The following is a 14,567-nucleotide window of genomic DNA, read 5'->3' as shown; positions in this document are numbered from 1 at the left end:
CTGAGACGATTCCAAAGGCTGCTAAAAGTTTATTAAGGGCGAGGAGGGATTTTGTAGGGCGGGTAATACAGAGGACTAGGTCATCTGCAAAGAGGTTGACTTTAAATTCTCTTTTCCCTAGTGGTATTCCGCAAATCTCTGATGAGTTCCTAATTTGGATAGCTAGAGGCTCTATTGCGAGAGCGAAAAGGAGAGGGGATAGGGGGCAGCCTTGGCGGGTACCTCTAGTGATTTTAAAGGAGGGGGAGCGGAATCCATTGTAGTGCACAAAAGCTAGTGGGGTAGAGTATAGTGCTTGTATCCATGTGATGAAATGATCACCAAAACCCCATTTTCTAAGTATTGTGAATAGAAAGTTCCAGGACACTGTGTCGAAAGCTTTTGTAATATCTAGGGAAAGGAGCATAGAGGGTATTTGGGTTGTATGGGCGTGGTGGATAATGTGGATAAGGCGTCTCACGTTGTCTCCTGCCTGCCTGTGCGGCATAAAGCCTACTTGATCATTATGTATAAATGATGAGATTTCGGTGTTAAGGCGTGTGGCAAGGATTTTGGCCATTTTTTATTTTTAACTTTTTTTATCTTTTAACTTTTTTTATTTATTTTTTTTTATTATGTTTATTTGTATTATTTTTATTTATGTTTATTGATTTTCACCTTTAATATAATTATTTATGTTGTTTAATTTTCATCTGGACCTTCTGGCTGCAGATACTCCCTTGTATGGTAAATTTGGGTATTTAGACGCATACCCGCTTGTGTACAAGTAGCTATATATGCTAATATATGTGTAGAAGCACTTCCTAGTGCGGGTTGACGCTCTGTTGTCCATTGCCCTAGCAACGACGAGGTGGGAGCGGTTGGACTCGGAGCGTGGCCTCTAGGGGCGGAGCTCCGTGTCCGGCACGGATCTCACTGGTCGCATAGTGGTGGAGGCGTGCGCGGCATGAATGCCGCCCATGCTCCACGTCACTCGATGCAGTTCCCCGTCAGGTCCGCCTTGGGCGGGCCGGGGTGATGCTGCGCGAGTATCACTATGCGCAGGCGCTGGATGGCTGAGACGTTCCCTGCATGGTGACGTGGGGAGGGAGGGAGGAAAAAGATTTAGCGTCCAATGGACGAACAGACATATAGTTCTCCATCAGGTCCGTGTGTAATATGGACCTATGTGATTGGGCAGTAGTTTTACTGCACTTGATAGGCTGCTCGCCCTGACGTGTGTGTGTGTGTGTATATAAATGATGTGACTGAGATATGTTTATTCTGAGCCTTGCTTGATACAGGAGTTGTATCTCCGAAACGTCGCTGATGGCCATGTTTAATCTATTAATGCAATAAAAGAGCAAAAGACTACGGATGGTGCCGGTCATTTTTCATTATCTTATGAGCTGTAACAATGAAATGTTTTGGTTTAAAGGTTATTATGCTGTTGCGCATCTTTTAGAGCAGAAGGCATCAGAGTTCAGGTCCGCATTGCGTACATTTTTACGCATTCCCGCTAGTGCAGGAACATCAACACATACATTTTTACGCGTTAGTGGTGCAATGCGTAAAAATGTACGCATTGCACCACTAACGCGTAAAAATGTATGTGTTAATGTTCCTGCACTAGCGGGAATGCGTAAAAATGTATGCAATGTGGCCCGCCGACCTGCCATCGGGGGACTGGAGCAGCAGTGAGTGACTACGAGGGCACAGGATGGCTGCATGGGGCTGGTAGAAGCCCCAGGTAAGTGAAACTCATTTTTTTTATTTTGCTTGGCCCTTCCCATTAAAGGGAAGGTTCAGGGAAACCTTTAAAAAAATAAAAATCCATATCCACTTACCTGGGGCTTCCTCCAGCCCGTGGCAGGCAGGAGGTGCCCTCGCCGCCGCTCCAGAGGCTTTCGGTCGTCTTCGGTGGCCGACCCGACCTGGCCAGGCCGGCTGCCAGGTCGGGCGCTTCTGCGCTCCAAAGGACGGGCTGTTCTGCGTCCCACGCGGGCGCGCTGACGTCATTGGACGTCCTCCGGGCTGTACTGCGCAGGCGCAGTAGTTCTGCGCCTGCGCAGTAAAGCCCGGAGGACGTCCGATGACGTCAGCGCGCCCGCGTGGGACACAGAAGAGCCCGTCCTTGGAGCGCAGAAGAGCCCGACCTGGCAGCCGGCCAGGTCGGGTCGGCCACCGAAGACGACCGGAAGCCTCTGGAGCGGCGGCGAGGGCACCTCCTGCCTGCCACGGGCTGGAGGAAGCCCCAGGTAAGTGGATATGGATTTTTATTTTTTTAAAGGTTTCCCTGAACCTTCCCTTTAAATGTATATACCGTAAGTTCCATTTTCCTTTCTAGTAGAGGAGTGATGCAAGTAGTTTATTATTTAAAGCGCTAACATATTACACAGTGCTGTTTAGAGTTGGGAGAGCTCTTATTGCTGACTAGAATCTGTCCTTCGTGTAGGAAGAAGTTGAGCAAAATTAGACTATTTTATTCATAATTACAGTAATAGTCACTAATCTGAGTATGCAGTGTAGCAGAGGTGTTTGGGTCACGTGACTGCATAGCAAATGTGTTGCTCCCAGAGGCTGGGTGATGGCAGTTTGTCCGGAAGGCCAGTGGGGAGGGGTTTCCAAAGTCTAGTTATGTAAACTGGGGGGATGACCGCTGAGTTGAATGGTTTACTTGAATATATTTTCATTGATATTTTTAACTTCTGTTTTGAGCTTTTTCATTGTGAAGAGACATTGGCCTCAATTCACTAAGCTTATCTCCTGTCTTTAATAACTCTTCTAGAGTTGTTACCATGGTGATAAGGCATGTAGTATTCAGGAAACATTTTACCTCAGGCAAACCTAAAATTAACTCTTCTGTCTTTAAGTTAACTCTTTAATCCTTAAAATAACTCCCAGAGTTAGACAGGCTGTTCATTAACTGCGTGTGAAAATAACTACAGAGGAGGTAACTTAACTACAGAAGAGGTAAATTAACTACAGAAGAGGTAACGTAAGGAATGAAGAGATCAGATAACTCTTACTGTGTGGAGGTAAGTTTTCTCTTGCCTTATCTCCAGCATGATCTTAGTGAATTGATTCTTTCTGCTCTTTTCCATCAATGTTTTTTTTTTGTTTTTTCATGTAGCTTGCAAACGTTTCTTCTGGATGGCAACTACCTCCAAACACTCCCTCAAGAACTGGAGAATCTGGGGCAGCTCAGTTATTTGGGCCTGTCCTTCAATGAATTCACTGAAATCCCTGAGGTGCTGGAGAAAATGCAAGCTATGGACAAACTGTGTATGCCTGGGAATTCTCTGCAAATGTTGTATTTGAAGACCCTCAGACGGCTTCCTCATATCAAACATGTGGATTTACGGTATGGCTTGCATGACATGTTGGTGATTAACAGCTTGACAGTAGTTGGCATTTTACCATAACAGTCTGTATACTAGGTGGTATATGGTGTGTTATGGCATTGAACAGAATTAAGCTAATCGGCTAATTTAAAATTACAGTATATGTCAAGCTTGTAAACTGCTTCTAGGCGGGATAAGGGTGGCTACAAAACTGGCTACTACCGTAGTTTAAAGAGAACTAGAGATGAAGCACCCTCTTGTATTTTACCTTATAAATTAGTGGGAACATGACAGTAAACACCTAATCTGCTCTTTGTTTCATTGTTCTCTGTTTAATCTGACTGTTATCACCTCTGATAAGAATCCCCGACTGAGCACTCAGTCTAGCTTTGCTATGGAAAGATTATAGCTGAGTCTGTCTTCTCTGGTGTCTTTTCAAGCCCAAGCCTGCCCCCTTGTGGCTCTGCTATAATGACTCCGCTATAATTATTCCCTTTAAAGCCAGACTGAATACTCAGTCCGGGATTCTTATCACAGCTGATAACAGACACTTTTAGCAGTGAGGATGTAACAGAGAGCATGGTAAGTGTTTTCTCTAATGTTCTTACTGATATATATGGTAAAATACACAAGGGTGCTTCGTCTCTGGTTCCCTTTAAAGGACCTCTATTGCAAAAATTTAAAATACATGTGTACAAGAAGTACATTTCTCCCAGATCAAAATGCACTATAAAATACTTTTCTCCTAGGTTCCTGTCGCTTACAGTAAACTGTAAAAATCTGACCGGTTTTGGCTTAATCCAGCCCCTCATGGGGGATTTTTTGGATTTTCTTTATTTTCAAAAGCACTTACTGAATAGTAGTTGCTCAGTCTAACTGCAAAAATAGTGTGTAAATAAGTAGGGAGGCTAGCCAGTATCTTTGTATGGATCCTTCTCAGGGATTGCTTTTGTATAGAATAAAGGAAATACTGTGAATCCCCCAAAAGGAGATGGACTAGTCCAAAACCTGACAGATCTGTCAGACTTATACTGCCTAATAAAGGTCACAGAAATGTAGGGGAAGAGCAATATATAGTGCATTTTAATCTGGAGAAAAATGCACTTATAAGTATGTGTACACATGTATGTTAAATTTTAATATTTTTTTTGTGATAGTGGTTTAAGAAAAGTGTTCCTTCACCTTATCACTCCTTCTTCCCTGTTATCCCAAATGAGTTGGTGTTTTTATTGAAGTTATAGCCAACTAACCATTTGTGCAAATATGAGATTAAGTGAAAATGATGGTCATTTAGTCATGTTACTTGCTTGCCATGTTAGATGCTTTGTTTGTCATGTGCTGTGCTGAAGCTAACATTCTGTGGTAGACATTCGTTTATGTTTGTGAAAAACTGATTGAGGGCGCAGACAGTGTTCGTTTGGGCATTATGTAAGTGCTGAATCACACAGTTGTTGGTTTCCCGTTTTTAGCAAAATTTTCCTAGGATTTGATAGCTGAGCAATCAACCAAGCATCACTCCAATTACTTTTTATTGTAATAAATGAAAGCTAGTTTGATGATTAAAGGGGTTTAATAACTGTTGCGGTTGAACCTCCATTTTCAGATGCTGTTTACAGCATTCTGTTAAGGGGAACTGTGATTTGAGATGTGTTGAGAAGGACTGGAAATACCCAGAATTGTAGTATAACAAACTAGATCTCTGAGACAGAATGTGCACAATATTCAGGAATAAAGTACAAATTACAGCTTCCCTCCTCCTAGTTCATTCTTTAAGGAGTTACCTACACTTACACAAGCTGTTTCACAAGCTTTAAACCAGTGGTCCTCAAACTATGGTCCGGGGGCCGAATACGGCCCTCCGAGGCTTTTTCACTCCCCCCCCCCCCCCCCAACACAAAATGTATAACTTATAGATGCTGCCCACTGCACCTTTAAATCTCGGCGGCCCGCATATGGAATAGCAGTGCTGGCACCACCAGTCCACATACTGTAGAAGGCAGTGAGCAGTCATTCGCTGGCGTACAATCCAATTCTGCATCAGGTGACACTGCTTATCACCTGGGTATGATTCACTGTCTGGTGCACAAAGACGTTCTTTGGGCGCCACATGACTGAATGGCTGCTGCTGAAAGTTCTCCTCCGTGCATGATTGGGGGAATCAGTACCTAGATTCAATGTAATGTTTTTCAGCATCATGTATGTTCCGGCCCCCCAGCAGTCTGATGTATGTTGAACCGGCCCTTGACCGAAAGTTTGGGGAACCCTGCTTTAAACAAATGCTTGAAAAGTTGTTGGAAGCTTGCAGCTGTCGTCCGTAAGCAACAGTAAATGCGTATGTAGTAGGATGGATCTCCTTAGCGACTGGTAACCATGAAACTCCTCAACCGACCATGTACATGAAAGTGAATTGGCTTTTGAAAAATTCTAAACGGTCTCTGGAGTAAAAAGAAAAAAAATGAAATTTCATGAAGTGGCGTCTTGCTACTTGTAATTTTGTCTCTGAATCAGCAATGAAATATCACTATTAATTGCAGTTCTAGCTCAAAGACACATGAACCCAGTGGCCTCAACTCTTTTTAGTCTTTACCCAACTGACTAAAAAGCTATGTTTACAGGTTAGAATTTTGTCCCACAAAACAGTTTATTGTGATTGCTTTGGGCGACTATTTGTCATTGATCACTGAACAGGCATACTTACTCTGCTTATTATGCGTGCCGATCAGCTTGTTCTGTCCTATGGTGAAGGAAGATGGGATGAGAGGAGGTGCAGACACTGCAGGGAAAACATCATATTGCTTGACCAAAATAGAATATTGCAGACTGCTGGAGAGGAAGGGCTAATGGTGGGGAAAGACTGTACAGGCTGTAACATGAAATGCAAACATTTATTTCTTGTGACCTGTGTACTGTTAAAAGTACACTTGAAGTGAGAGAGAAATGGAGGCTGCCATATTTATTTCCTTTTGAACAATACCAGTTGCCAGGCATCCTGCACTCTTTGGCTGCAGTAGTGTCTGAAACAAGCATGTGGCTAATCCAGTCAGAAATGCCTGATCTGCATGCTTGTTTAGGGTCTATTTGCTACAAGTAATAGAGGCATGGGAGCAGCAGGATAAAAAGGAAATAAAGGTTAGCCTCCATGTTATTCAGGTTTGCTTTAAAGCCTAATCTAAATTAGGAAAAAAAGACAAGCTCTCACTCCACCCTTTTGCTTGGACCACATCACTGCTCTTATTTCTGCCAGTCCGAACTATCAGTAATTAAAATAAGGTGGTGCTTGAGCTTGTAGGCAGGCACTCACTCACTACAAAGGAAAAGCTGCTGAAGGTATCACAATCGAACTCTCCTCCCATTATGTAGATTTTTCTGCTATTTTTACCACATTATGTGCCTGCAACACTCTTCATCCATTAACAAGTATACCCTGTTTGGCTGATAACTAAATAGCTTGTCTGTACAGCATTTGCTGTAGTGTTGTAGTCAAGGTCAAATTTACTACCACGCCAACTTTCCCTGCTCTGTATATGCCATGTGTTCCGGAGTGCCCATCTAAGTGACTGTAATGTACTTTATGTGAGCTGTATGCTCAGATGGGCAAGGCATATAGGTATGGTCACTCTTGTGCTTCTGTATTAGAAAAGAGGTAACAGAAAGAGTTGCCATGATCTTTCTATAGGCATATATTTGAAATAATGCAGAATGCAGCCTTACTCCTTTTGTGCACAATGTTAAAGGACCACTGTCGCACAACTCTTAAAATTTAAAATGTATATAAACACGTACAAATAAGAAGTGCATTTCTCCCAGAGTAAAATGAGCCATAAATTTCTTCTCCCCTATCTTGCTGTCATTTACAGTAAGTAGTAGAAATCTGACAGAACCAACAGGTTTTGGGCTAGTCCATCTCTCCATAGGGGATTCTCAGCAAAGCTTTCATTCATTATAAAGACAGTCCCTAAAAAAGATTCATACAAAGATGGCCAGCCTCCCTGCTCACTATACACTTTTTTTTGGCAGTCGTCTAACTGCCATTCACAAAGTGTTTTGAAAATAAAGAAATCCCTGAAATTGCCCCATGAGGAGATGGGCTAGTCCAAAACCTATCGGTTCTGTCAGATTTCTACTACCTACTGTAAGTGACAGCAACATAGGAGAAAAGTAATGTATGGCTCATTTTAATCTGTGAAAAATGCACTTCTTATCTCTATATGTTTGCATACATTTTAAATTTTAAGATTTTCGCTATAGTTGTCCTTTAAGTCTGACACAGGATTGCTTTCATTTTTCTAACTGAATTATCAGCGCCATGGAAGATGTTGTTGCTTTATAAATCAATAATAATAATAAAGCTGCATGATGCTTCATTTACTCAGCAGTCATGCATTTCGTGTAAAAGTAAAATAAAGCTTAAAGTACAACTGAAGTGAGAGGGATATGGAAGCTGCCATATTTATTTCCTTTAAAGCAATACTAGTTGCCTGGCTGTCCTGCTAATCCCCTATGCCTCTAAAGCCCCATCTACACTATACGATTCTTTGTGCGATTCTATTACGATTCTATTTACCATCCGATTAAATCCGACATGTCCGATCGGGATTCGATTCAATTTGCCATTGTTTTGCAATAGCAAATCAAATTGAATCGAATCCCGATCGGACATGTCGGATTTAATCGGATTGTAAATAGAATTTTAATCTAATTGCACAAAGAATCTTATCGTGTAGATTGGACTTAACCATTTCAGCCCGCGGGGATTTTTCACCTTATGCATCAGAGCAATTTTCACCTCCCATTCATTCGCTAATAACTTTATCACTACTTATCACAATTTATTGATCTATATCTTTTTTCTGCCACTAATTAGGCTTTCTGTGGGTGGTACATTTTGCTAAGAGCCACTTTACCGTAAATGCATTTTAACAGGATTAATAAGAAAAAAATGTAAAAAATTCATTCTTTCTCAGTTTTCGGCCATTATAGCTTTAAAATAATCCACGCTACCATAATTAAAACCTATGTATTTTATTTTCCCATTTGTCTCGGTTATTATACCATTTAAATTTTGTCCCTATCACAATGTATGGCGCCAATATTTTATTTGGAAATAAAGGGGCATTGTTTCCGTTTTGCGTCCTTCACTATTTACAAGCTTATAATTTTAAAAATGTTTGTAGTATACCCCCTTCAAATGCATATTTTAAAAGTTCAGACCCTTAGGTAACTATTTGTCTTTTTTGTTTTGTTTTAATTGTAAGTTTTTTGTTTGTTTTTTTACCATTAATTTTATTTGGGTAATATTTTGGTGTGGGACATAAACAGTTAATTTTTAATGTTGTAAAATGTGTAGATTGTAATGTAAAAAATATGTAGTTGTAGTTTTACTATTTGGCCACAAGATGGCCACCTTCATTTTTGGTTTCCCTCCTTGTACTTTCCGCTAAGCGGAAGTACAAGGGGGATGCGGAAATCTGTCCGGGCAGAAGAACTGAAGCCTCACAGGTGAGCGCTTCGGTTTTTCTGCGGGGGAAAGGGATCAGTGATCGGGAACCATGTTCCCTTTCACTGATCCCAGGGCTACCGGGGGAAACAACGGGGGCGCACCCGCGGTTGCGGGTGGGAGCGCTGCAGAGCTGCCTCCCGGATGTGAGCTTCACGTCCGGGCAGCGGAAATGGTTAATGCTTTTAGCCATAGACCCTTGCAGATCAGGTGTATCTGATCTTATTGTGCTTTTCTAGTCTAATGCTGGGTACACACAGTATGATTTTCCGTGCGATAGATGCGTACGGTTGATAAAATCCCTCATGTCCGATATTACTCCCGATTGATTCTGCGCTCGATTTCTCATAGAAGTGAATGGAAAAAGATAAGAAAAACGAGCGAAGATAAGAGAATAGAGTGCAGAATTAAGCGGGAAAAAAACGATCGGGTTGGAAAATCGCACAGAAAATCGTACCGTGTACCCAGCATTATGCAGACACTACTGCAGCCAAATAGATCAGCAAGACTGCCAGGCAACTGGTGGTGTTCAAGAAGAAATAAAATATGGCAGCCTCCATATCCCTCTCACTTCATTTATCTTTTAATGATTGGAAGCTGTGCCATGTCATTGTGTTTGAAATATTTCCCCAACCCATGACTGAATGTTTTTCAGGAGAAAGCTGAGCACACTGCATTTCCTTTCTTTCTTGAAAATGCATTTTCTTATCACATAACATTGAAATAACATGTTAATGTGTTTTATTAATCCAGGCTTAATAAAATCAGAAGCTTAGTGGCAGATGAGGTTGACTTCTTGCTTCACATCACACAATTGGATCTACGAGATAACAAGATAACGGAGCTTGATGTCACTTCTCTGAGCAACTTGGAAAACCTGCACTGTGAAAGGAACAGCTTGTCGTCTCTGAAAATCAATGGCTACTATTTGAAAGCACTTTATGCATCCTCTAACAGTAAGTTGTTTTGCCTCATAGTTATTACTTCATGTATTTCTTTTATATTTGAAAGCAATCAAAAGGGGCCCATACACTTACCGATTTTCCCACCAATACACAGCCGATTCAATCACTGTGATCGAATCAGCTGTGTAATTGTTGCACAAACGCTGACTGAGCGATCGATTTCAGTCCAAAATTGATTGTTCCCGTCCTTCCTGTCCGTGCGGAAGATTTCGCTCGATCGCCAGCGGGTCGGGAGTGCGTCGATAGCGGCGTTCGAATGCCCGACGCAAATACATTGCCTGCTCTGGCCGGTGCGAGTCCCCTGGTCACCGCTGCTCCATCTCCGCGCTGGGCTCCGAGTCCAGGCTTCACTTCTTCCTGTCCCGGCAGGAAGTTTAAACAGTAGAGCGCCCTCTACTGTTTAAAGTTCCCCCGGCAGGAAGTAAAGTGAAGCTGGAGGAGCCCAGACCGGAGAGGAGACAGCGGAGACCGGGGGACTCGCGCCAGCCGGAGCAGGTAATGTATGTATGGGGGGGGGGGGGCAGCTCCACAGATGGTGAATCGATTTTGTGCTAAAATCGATTCTCAATCTGTTTGCAGTAAAGGTAGCCATACAATCCCTTTCTGATCAGATTCGATCAGAGAGGGATCTGCTGGTCGATCTGATGGCAAATCGACCGGTGTATGGCCACCTTAAGTACCACCTGTATGGCTACAAATACCACCTCCTGTAAGCCAGCTCTAATATAGCGAAATTCCTGTGTGAAAGGTTTAATTACATGACTTGTAGATCAGGTTTGATCATTGCTCTGTACTGTCTGCAGTAAAATGACCAGCACTAGCTCAAGCCAACAAAAACTACAGTAACACTGATAACCACTCAGTTGTGTGCAGAACATCTAATTCCTGTGTTGTCAGCCAATAATAGAAAACAAAGGCTGAGGTGGACACAGGTTCACCAAAACTAGAAAGCTGAATGCTGTATAGACGCCTTGCTGGTTTTGGCAGAAGGGGATACAGAAAGCGCCAATTGATTTAGCAAGCAATTGTTGCTTAACCTCCCTGGCGGTAAGCCCGAGCTGAGCTCGGGCTATGCCGCCGGGAGGCACCGCTCAGGCCCCGCTGGGCCGATTTGCATAATTTTTTTTGTTACACGCAGCTAGCACTTTGCTAGCTGCGTGTAACCTCCGCTACCCGCCGATCCGCCACTATACCCGTCGCCGCAGCCCCCCCCCCACCCAGACCCCATGCGCTGCCTGGCCAATCAGTGCCAGGCAGCGCTGTGGGGTGGATCGGATTCCCCTTTGACGTCACGACGTCGATGACGTCATCCCGCCCCGTCGCGATCCCGTTCTTTGAACGGGATCTCTTGATCTCCGTTCGCCGAAGGCGATCGGAGGGGCTGGGGGGATGCCGCTCAGCAGCGGCTATCATGTAGCGAGACATTGTCTCGCTACATGAAAAAAAAAAAAAATTAAAAGGTATTTGCTGCCCCCTGGCGGATTTTAACAAACCGCCAGGGAGGTTAATGATCTAGCATGCCCTGACCCCCTTCCCGGTCAAGAACCGTCTAGCGTGTGTACAAGTCTTAAAGGAAATTTCAGGCTATTTAAGCTAGGCAAGCTCTACTTACAAGACAAATAACATTTATATCGCGCTTTTCTCCTGGCGGACTCAAAGCGCCAGAGCTGCAGCCACAAGGACGCACTCTACAGGCAGTAGCTGTTAGGGAGACTTGCCTAAGGTCTCCTACTGAATAGGTGCTGGCTTACTGAACAGGCAAAGCCGAGATTCGAACCCTGGTCTCCTGTGTCAGAGGCAGAGCCCTTAACCATTACACCATCCAGCCACATCCCACATACTTACTCAGGTCTTCCTCCAGCCCCTTGCAGCTGATGTCAACCACTGCAGCTCCGCTCCCAGCCTCAAGCCCGGGGTCCCCGCTAGTGCAGAGGCCAACCTCGCGAGGTCGCCTTCTACTGCGCGAGAGCCACTGTCAATCACTCGCACTTGGCTGGGATGTTCTGCGCAGTAGTTCTGCACCTGCGTTGTGCGATTAAATGTTGCTGGAGGCTTTGCAACATATGTGCTCTGGAATGCTTAAACGAATGTGAACAGTAATATGAAAGTCAATTGACTTTCATGTTACCTTGCTTGTCGCATCCTATGTGAGGTCCGTCACAACAGACTGCACAGTACCTAGTGGGGAAGGAGCCTAAGATTGGGTACCGTTTGGATGGTATGGTACCATAATTTACATCTGGGAATTAAGTAGATTCACCCCACCTTTTTGAGATTCCTCATCACTTCACTGGACAGTTCTACAAAATCCCTATCCAACAGGAACAATATTGCATTTGTGTTTACCTATTTCATAAATAAATAGTTTAGTACCTTCTAAAAGTGATCCAAGGAGGGGCAGCTTGTGAACCAGATAGCGTCCTGATGCCCAAGTTTCGTTCATGCTTGTGGTCGTCAAAGGCTAGATCATGTATGCTGATCCCACAGGAGGGCTGCTATAGCACAAATTGCTGAAAATGTTAATGTTGGCCATAAGAAAAAGGTAGCCAAACACACTGTACAGCACAGATCGCTCTATTACCTCAAGCCAGTCTGTGTTTATGTAGACTCCTGTCTTGCTCTGAAAGAGCCTGCATTTGGCACGTGTCAAAACTGGACCATGGAGCAATGAAAGGTGGAGGCCTGGTCTGTTAAAATTTTACTTTGGTTTTTAAAGTTTCCCCAGATCTCGGGTCAATCAAGCATCTGTGGGATGTGCTTTAAAAACAAGCCTGATATATGAAGGACTTGCCGACTAAGGACCATTTTCCACTAGCAAGCGCAAATCACCTGCGCTTGCGATCACGCAAGCTCCTTTTTCCACTCTCCGTGTTCCGCTGTACCGCCCTCGGGAATGTAACGCGATCGCGCCAAGCATCTCGCTGGACAGCGATCGCGTTTTGGCAAAAAACGAATCACGACCGGAACGCCATAGTGGAAATTGAGCACCGTGATTTACGTTATCACTGTGCTCTACTGATTAGAAAAATGGCTGCGATCCATTCTTTGAATCAGATCGCAGCCAGTGGAAAAGGGCCCTTAGAGGACTTGAAGCCTCTTCTACTACAATTCAGTTTCCAGATAGCACAGAACACCTCCAGAGATCTTGTGGTGTTCATGCTTCAGTGGTTTAGAGCTGGTGGCACAAATGGCCCGATATGAATAGAATTTTCTTGAATAGTACATGATGATAAAGACAATTAAAAATCACCAGCCGGTAATAGGAATGATTACTACAATAGCACGATATAGAAAATATATATTAAAGGACCACTGTCACGAAAATCTGAAAATGTAAAATATATGTAAACCCATACAAATAAGAAGTATGTTTCTTCCAGAGTAAAATGAGCCATAGATTACTTTTCTCCGATGTTGCTGTCACTTACAGTAAGTAGCAGAAATCTGACATTACCGACAGGTGTTGGGCTAGCCTATCTCTCCATAGTGGATTCTTAGCATGTTCTTTATTCTTTATAAAGATACTCCCTGAAGAAGATTTATACAAAAATGCTGGCCAGCCTCCCTGCTCACTGGACACTTATTTGGCAGTTGGACGGAGCAGCTGCCATTCACTAAGTGCTTTTGAAAATAAAGGAAAACCTGAGAACCACCCATGAGGAGTTGGGCTAGTCCAAAAACTATCAGTTCTGTTAGATTTCTACTACTTACTGTAAGTGACAGCAACATGGGAGAAAAGTAATTTATGGCTCATTTTACTCTGGAAGAAATGTACTTCCAATGTGCATGTGTTTACATTTATTTTTAAAATTTTTGCGACAGTGGTCCTTTAACCACTTTACCCCCACAGGTGCGGATATCTCCGCCCCTTTTTCCACCCTGTCAATACCAGGGACGGAGATATCCGCACCTCCCGCCGCTGTCCGCACTCCTGCTCGCTCGTGCACGCCGCCGGGCGCTCGCCCGAAGATCAATGAACGGGAAAAAACGTTCCCGTTCGTTGATCTAAGCCCTCCCGCAATGATCGGCTGCTTCTATGAGAAGCAGCGCGATCATTGTGGGAAAAAAAAGTTTCCCAGCCTCATTGCTCTTCCTGAAGCGTCCTTCCGATGCTTACAGGTCGCATGAGCAAAAAGTTACTGTAAATAGTAAAACTACACCCTAAAGCATTTTTCATATACAAATACATTCGTTTTACACTATAAATTAACTCATTACCTCCCACACTCCCCAATTTTTTTTTACAATAAAAAAAATACATAAATAAGTTACCTTAGGGACTGAACTTTTTAAATATTTATGTCAAGAGGGTATAACACTGTTACTTTATAAACTATGGGCTTGTAATTAGAGATGGACTCAGAACTGAAAAAAATGCACCTTTATTTCCAAATAAAATATTGGCGCCAAACATTGTGATAGGAACATAATTTAAACGGTTTTATAACTGGGACAAATGGGCACATACATTTCATGGGTTTTAATTACAGTAGCATGCATTATTTAAAAACTATAATGGCCAAAAACTGCAAAATAATGCATTTTTTCCCCACATGTTTTCCTATTTTCCCATTAAAACACATTTAGAATAAAATAATTCTTGGCATAATGTCCCACCTAAAGAAAGCCTAATTGGTGGCGAAAAAAATAGGATATAGTTCATTTCATTGTGATAAGTAATGATAAAGTTATAGACGAATGAATGGAAGGAGCGCTAAAAAGGTGAAAATTTCTCTGGTGTTTCAGGGGTAAAAACACCTCAGTTGTGAAGTGGTTAAGTAT

General features: G+C 43.0%; 1 protein-coding gene across 1 annotated transcript in view; it reads left to right on the top strand.

The window, feature by feature from the left end:
- The window catches only part of PHLPP1 (PH domain and leucine rich repeat protein phosphatase 1), a 232,367-nt gene that overhangs the window by 177,099 nt on the left and 40,701 nt on the right, over window positions 1–14,567 (top strand). The window contains exons 6-7 of the mRNA XM_068236762.1: window positions 3,113–3,343; window positions 9,574–9,776. Coding sequence (XP_068092863.1) covers window positions 3,113–3,343; window positions 9,574–9,776 — 434 coding nt within the window. The remainder of the gene's footprint in view (window positions 1–3,112; window positions 3,344–9,573; window positions 9,777–14,567) is intronic.

The sequence above is a fragment of the Hyperolius riggenbachi genome, chromosome 5 (genome assembly GCF_040937935.1).
Source record: "Hyperolius riggenbachi isolate aHypRig1 chromosome 5, aHypRig1.pri, whole genome shotgun sequence".
Lineage (NCBI taxonomy): Eukaryota > Metazoa > Chordata > Amphibia > Anura > Hyperoliidae > Hyperolius > Hyperolius riggenbachi.
This window is presented reverse-complemented; position numbering and strand designations above follow the sequence as displayed.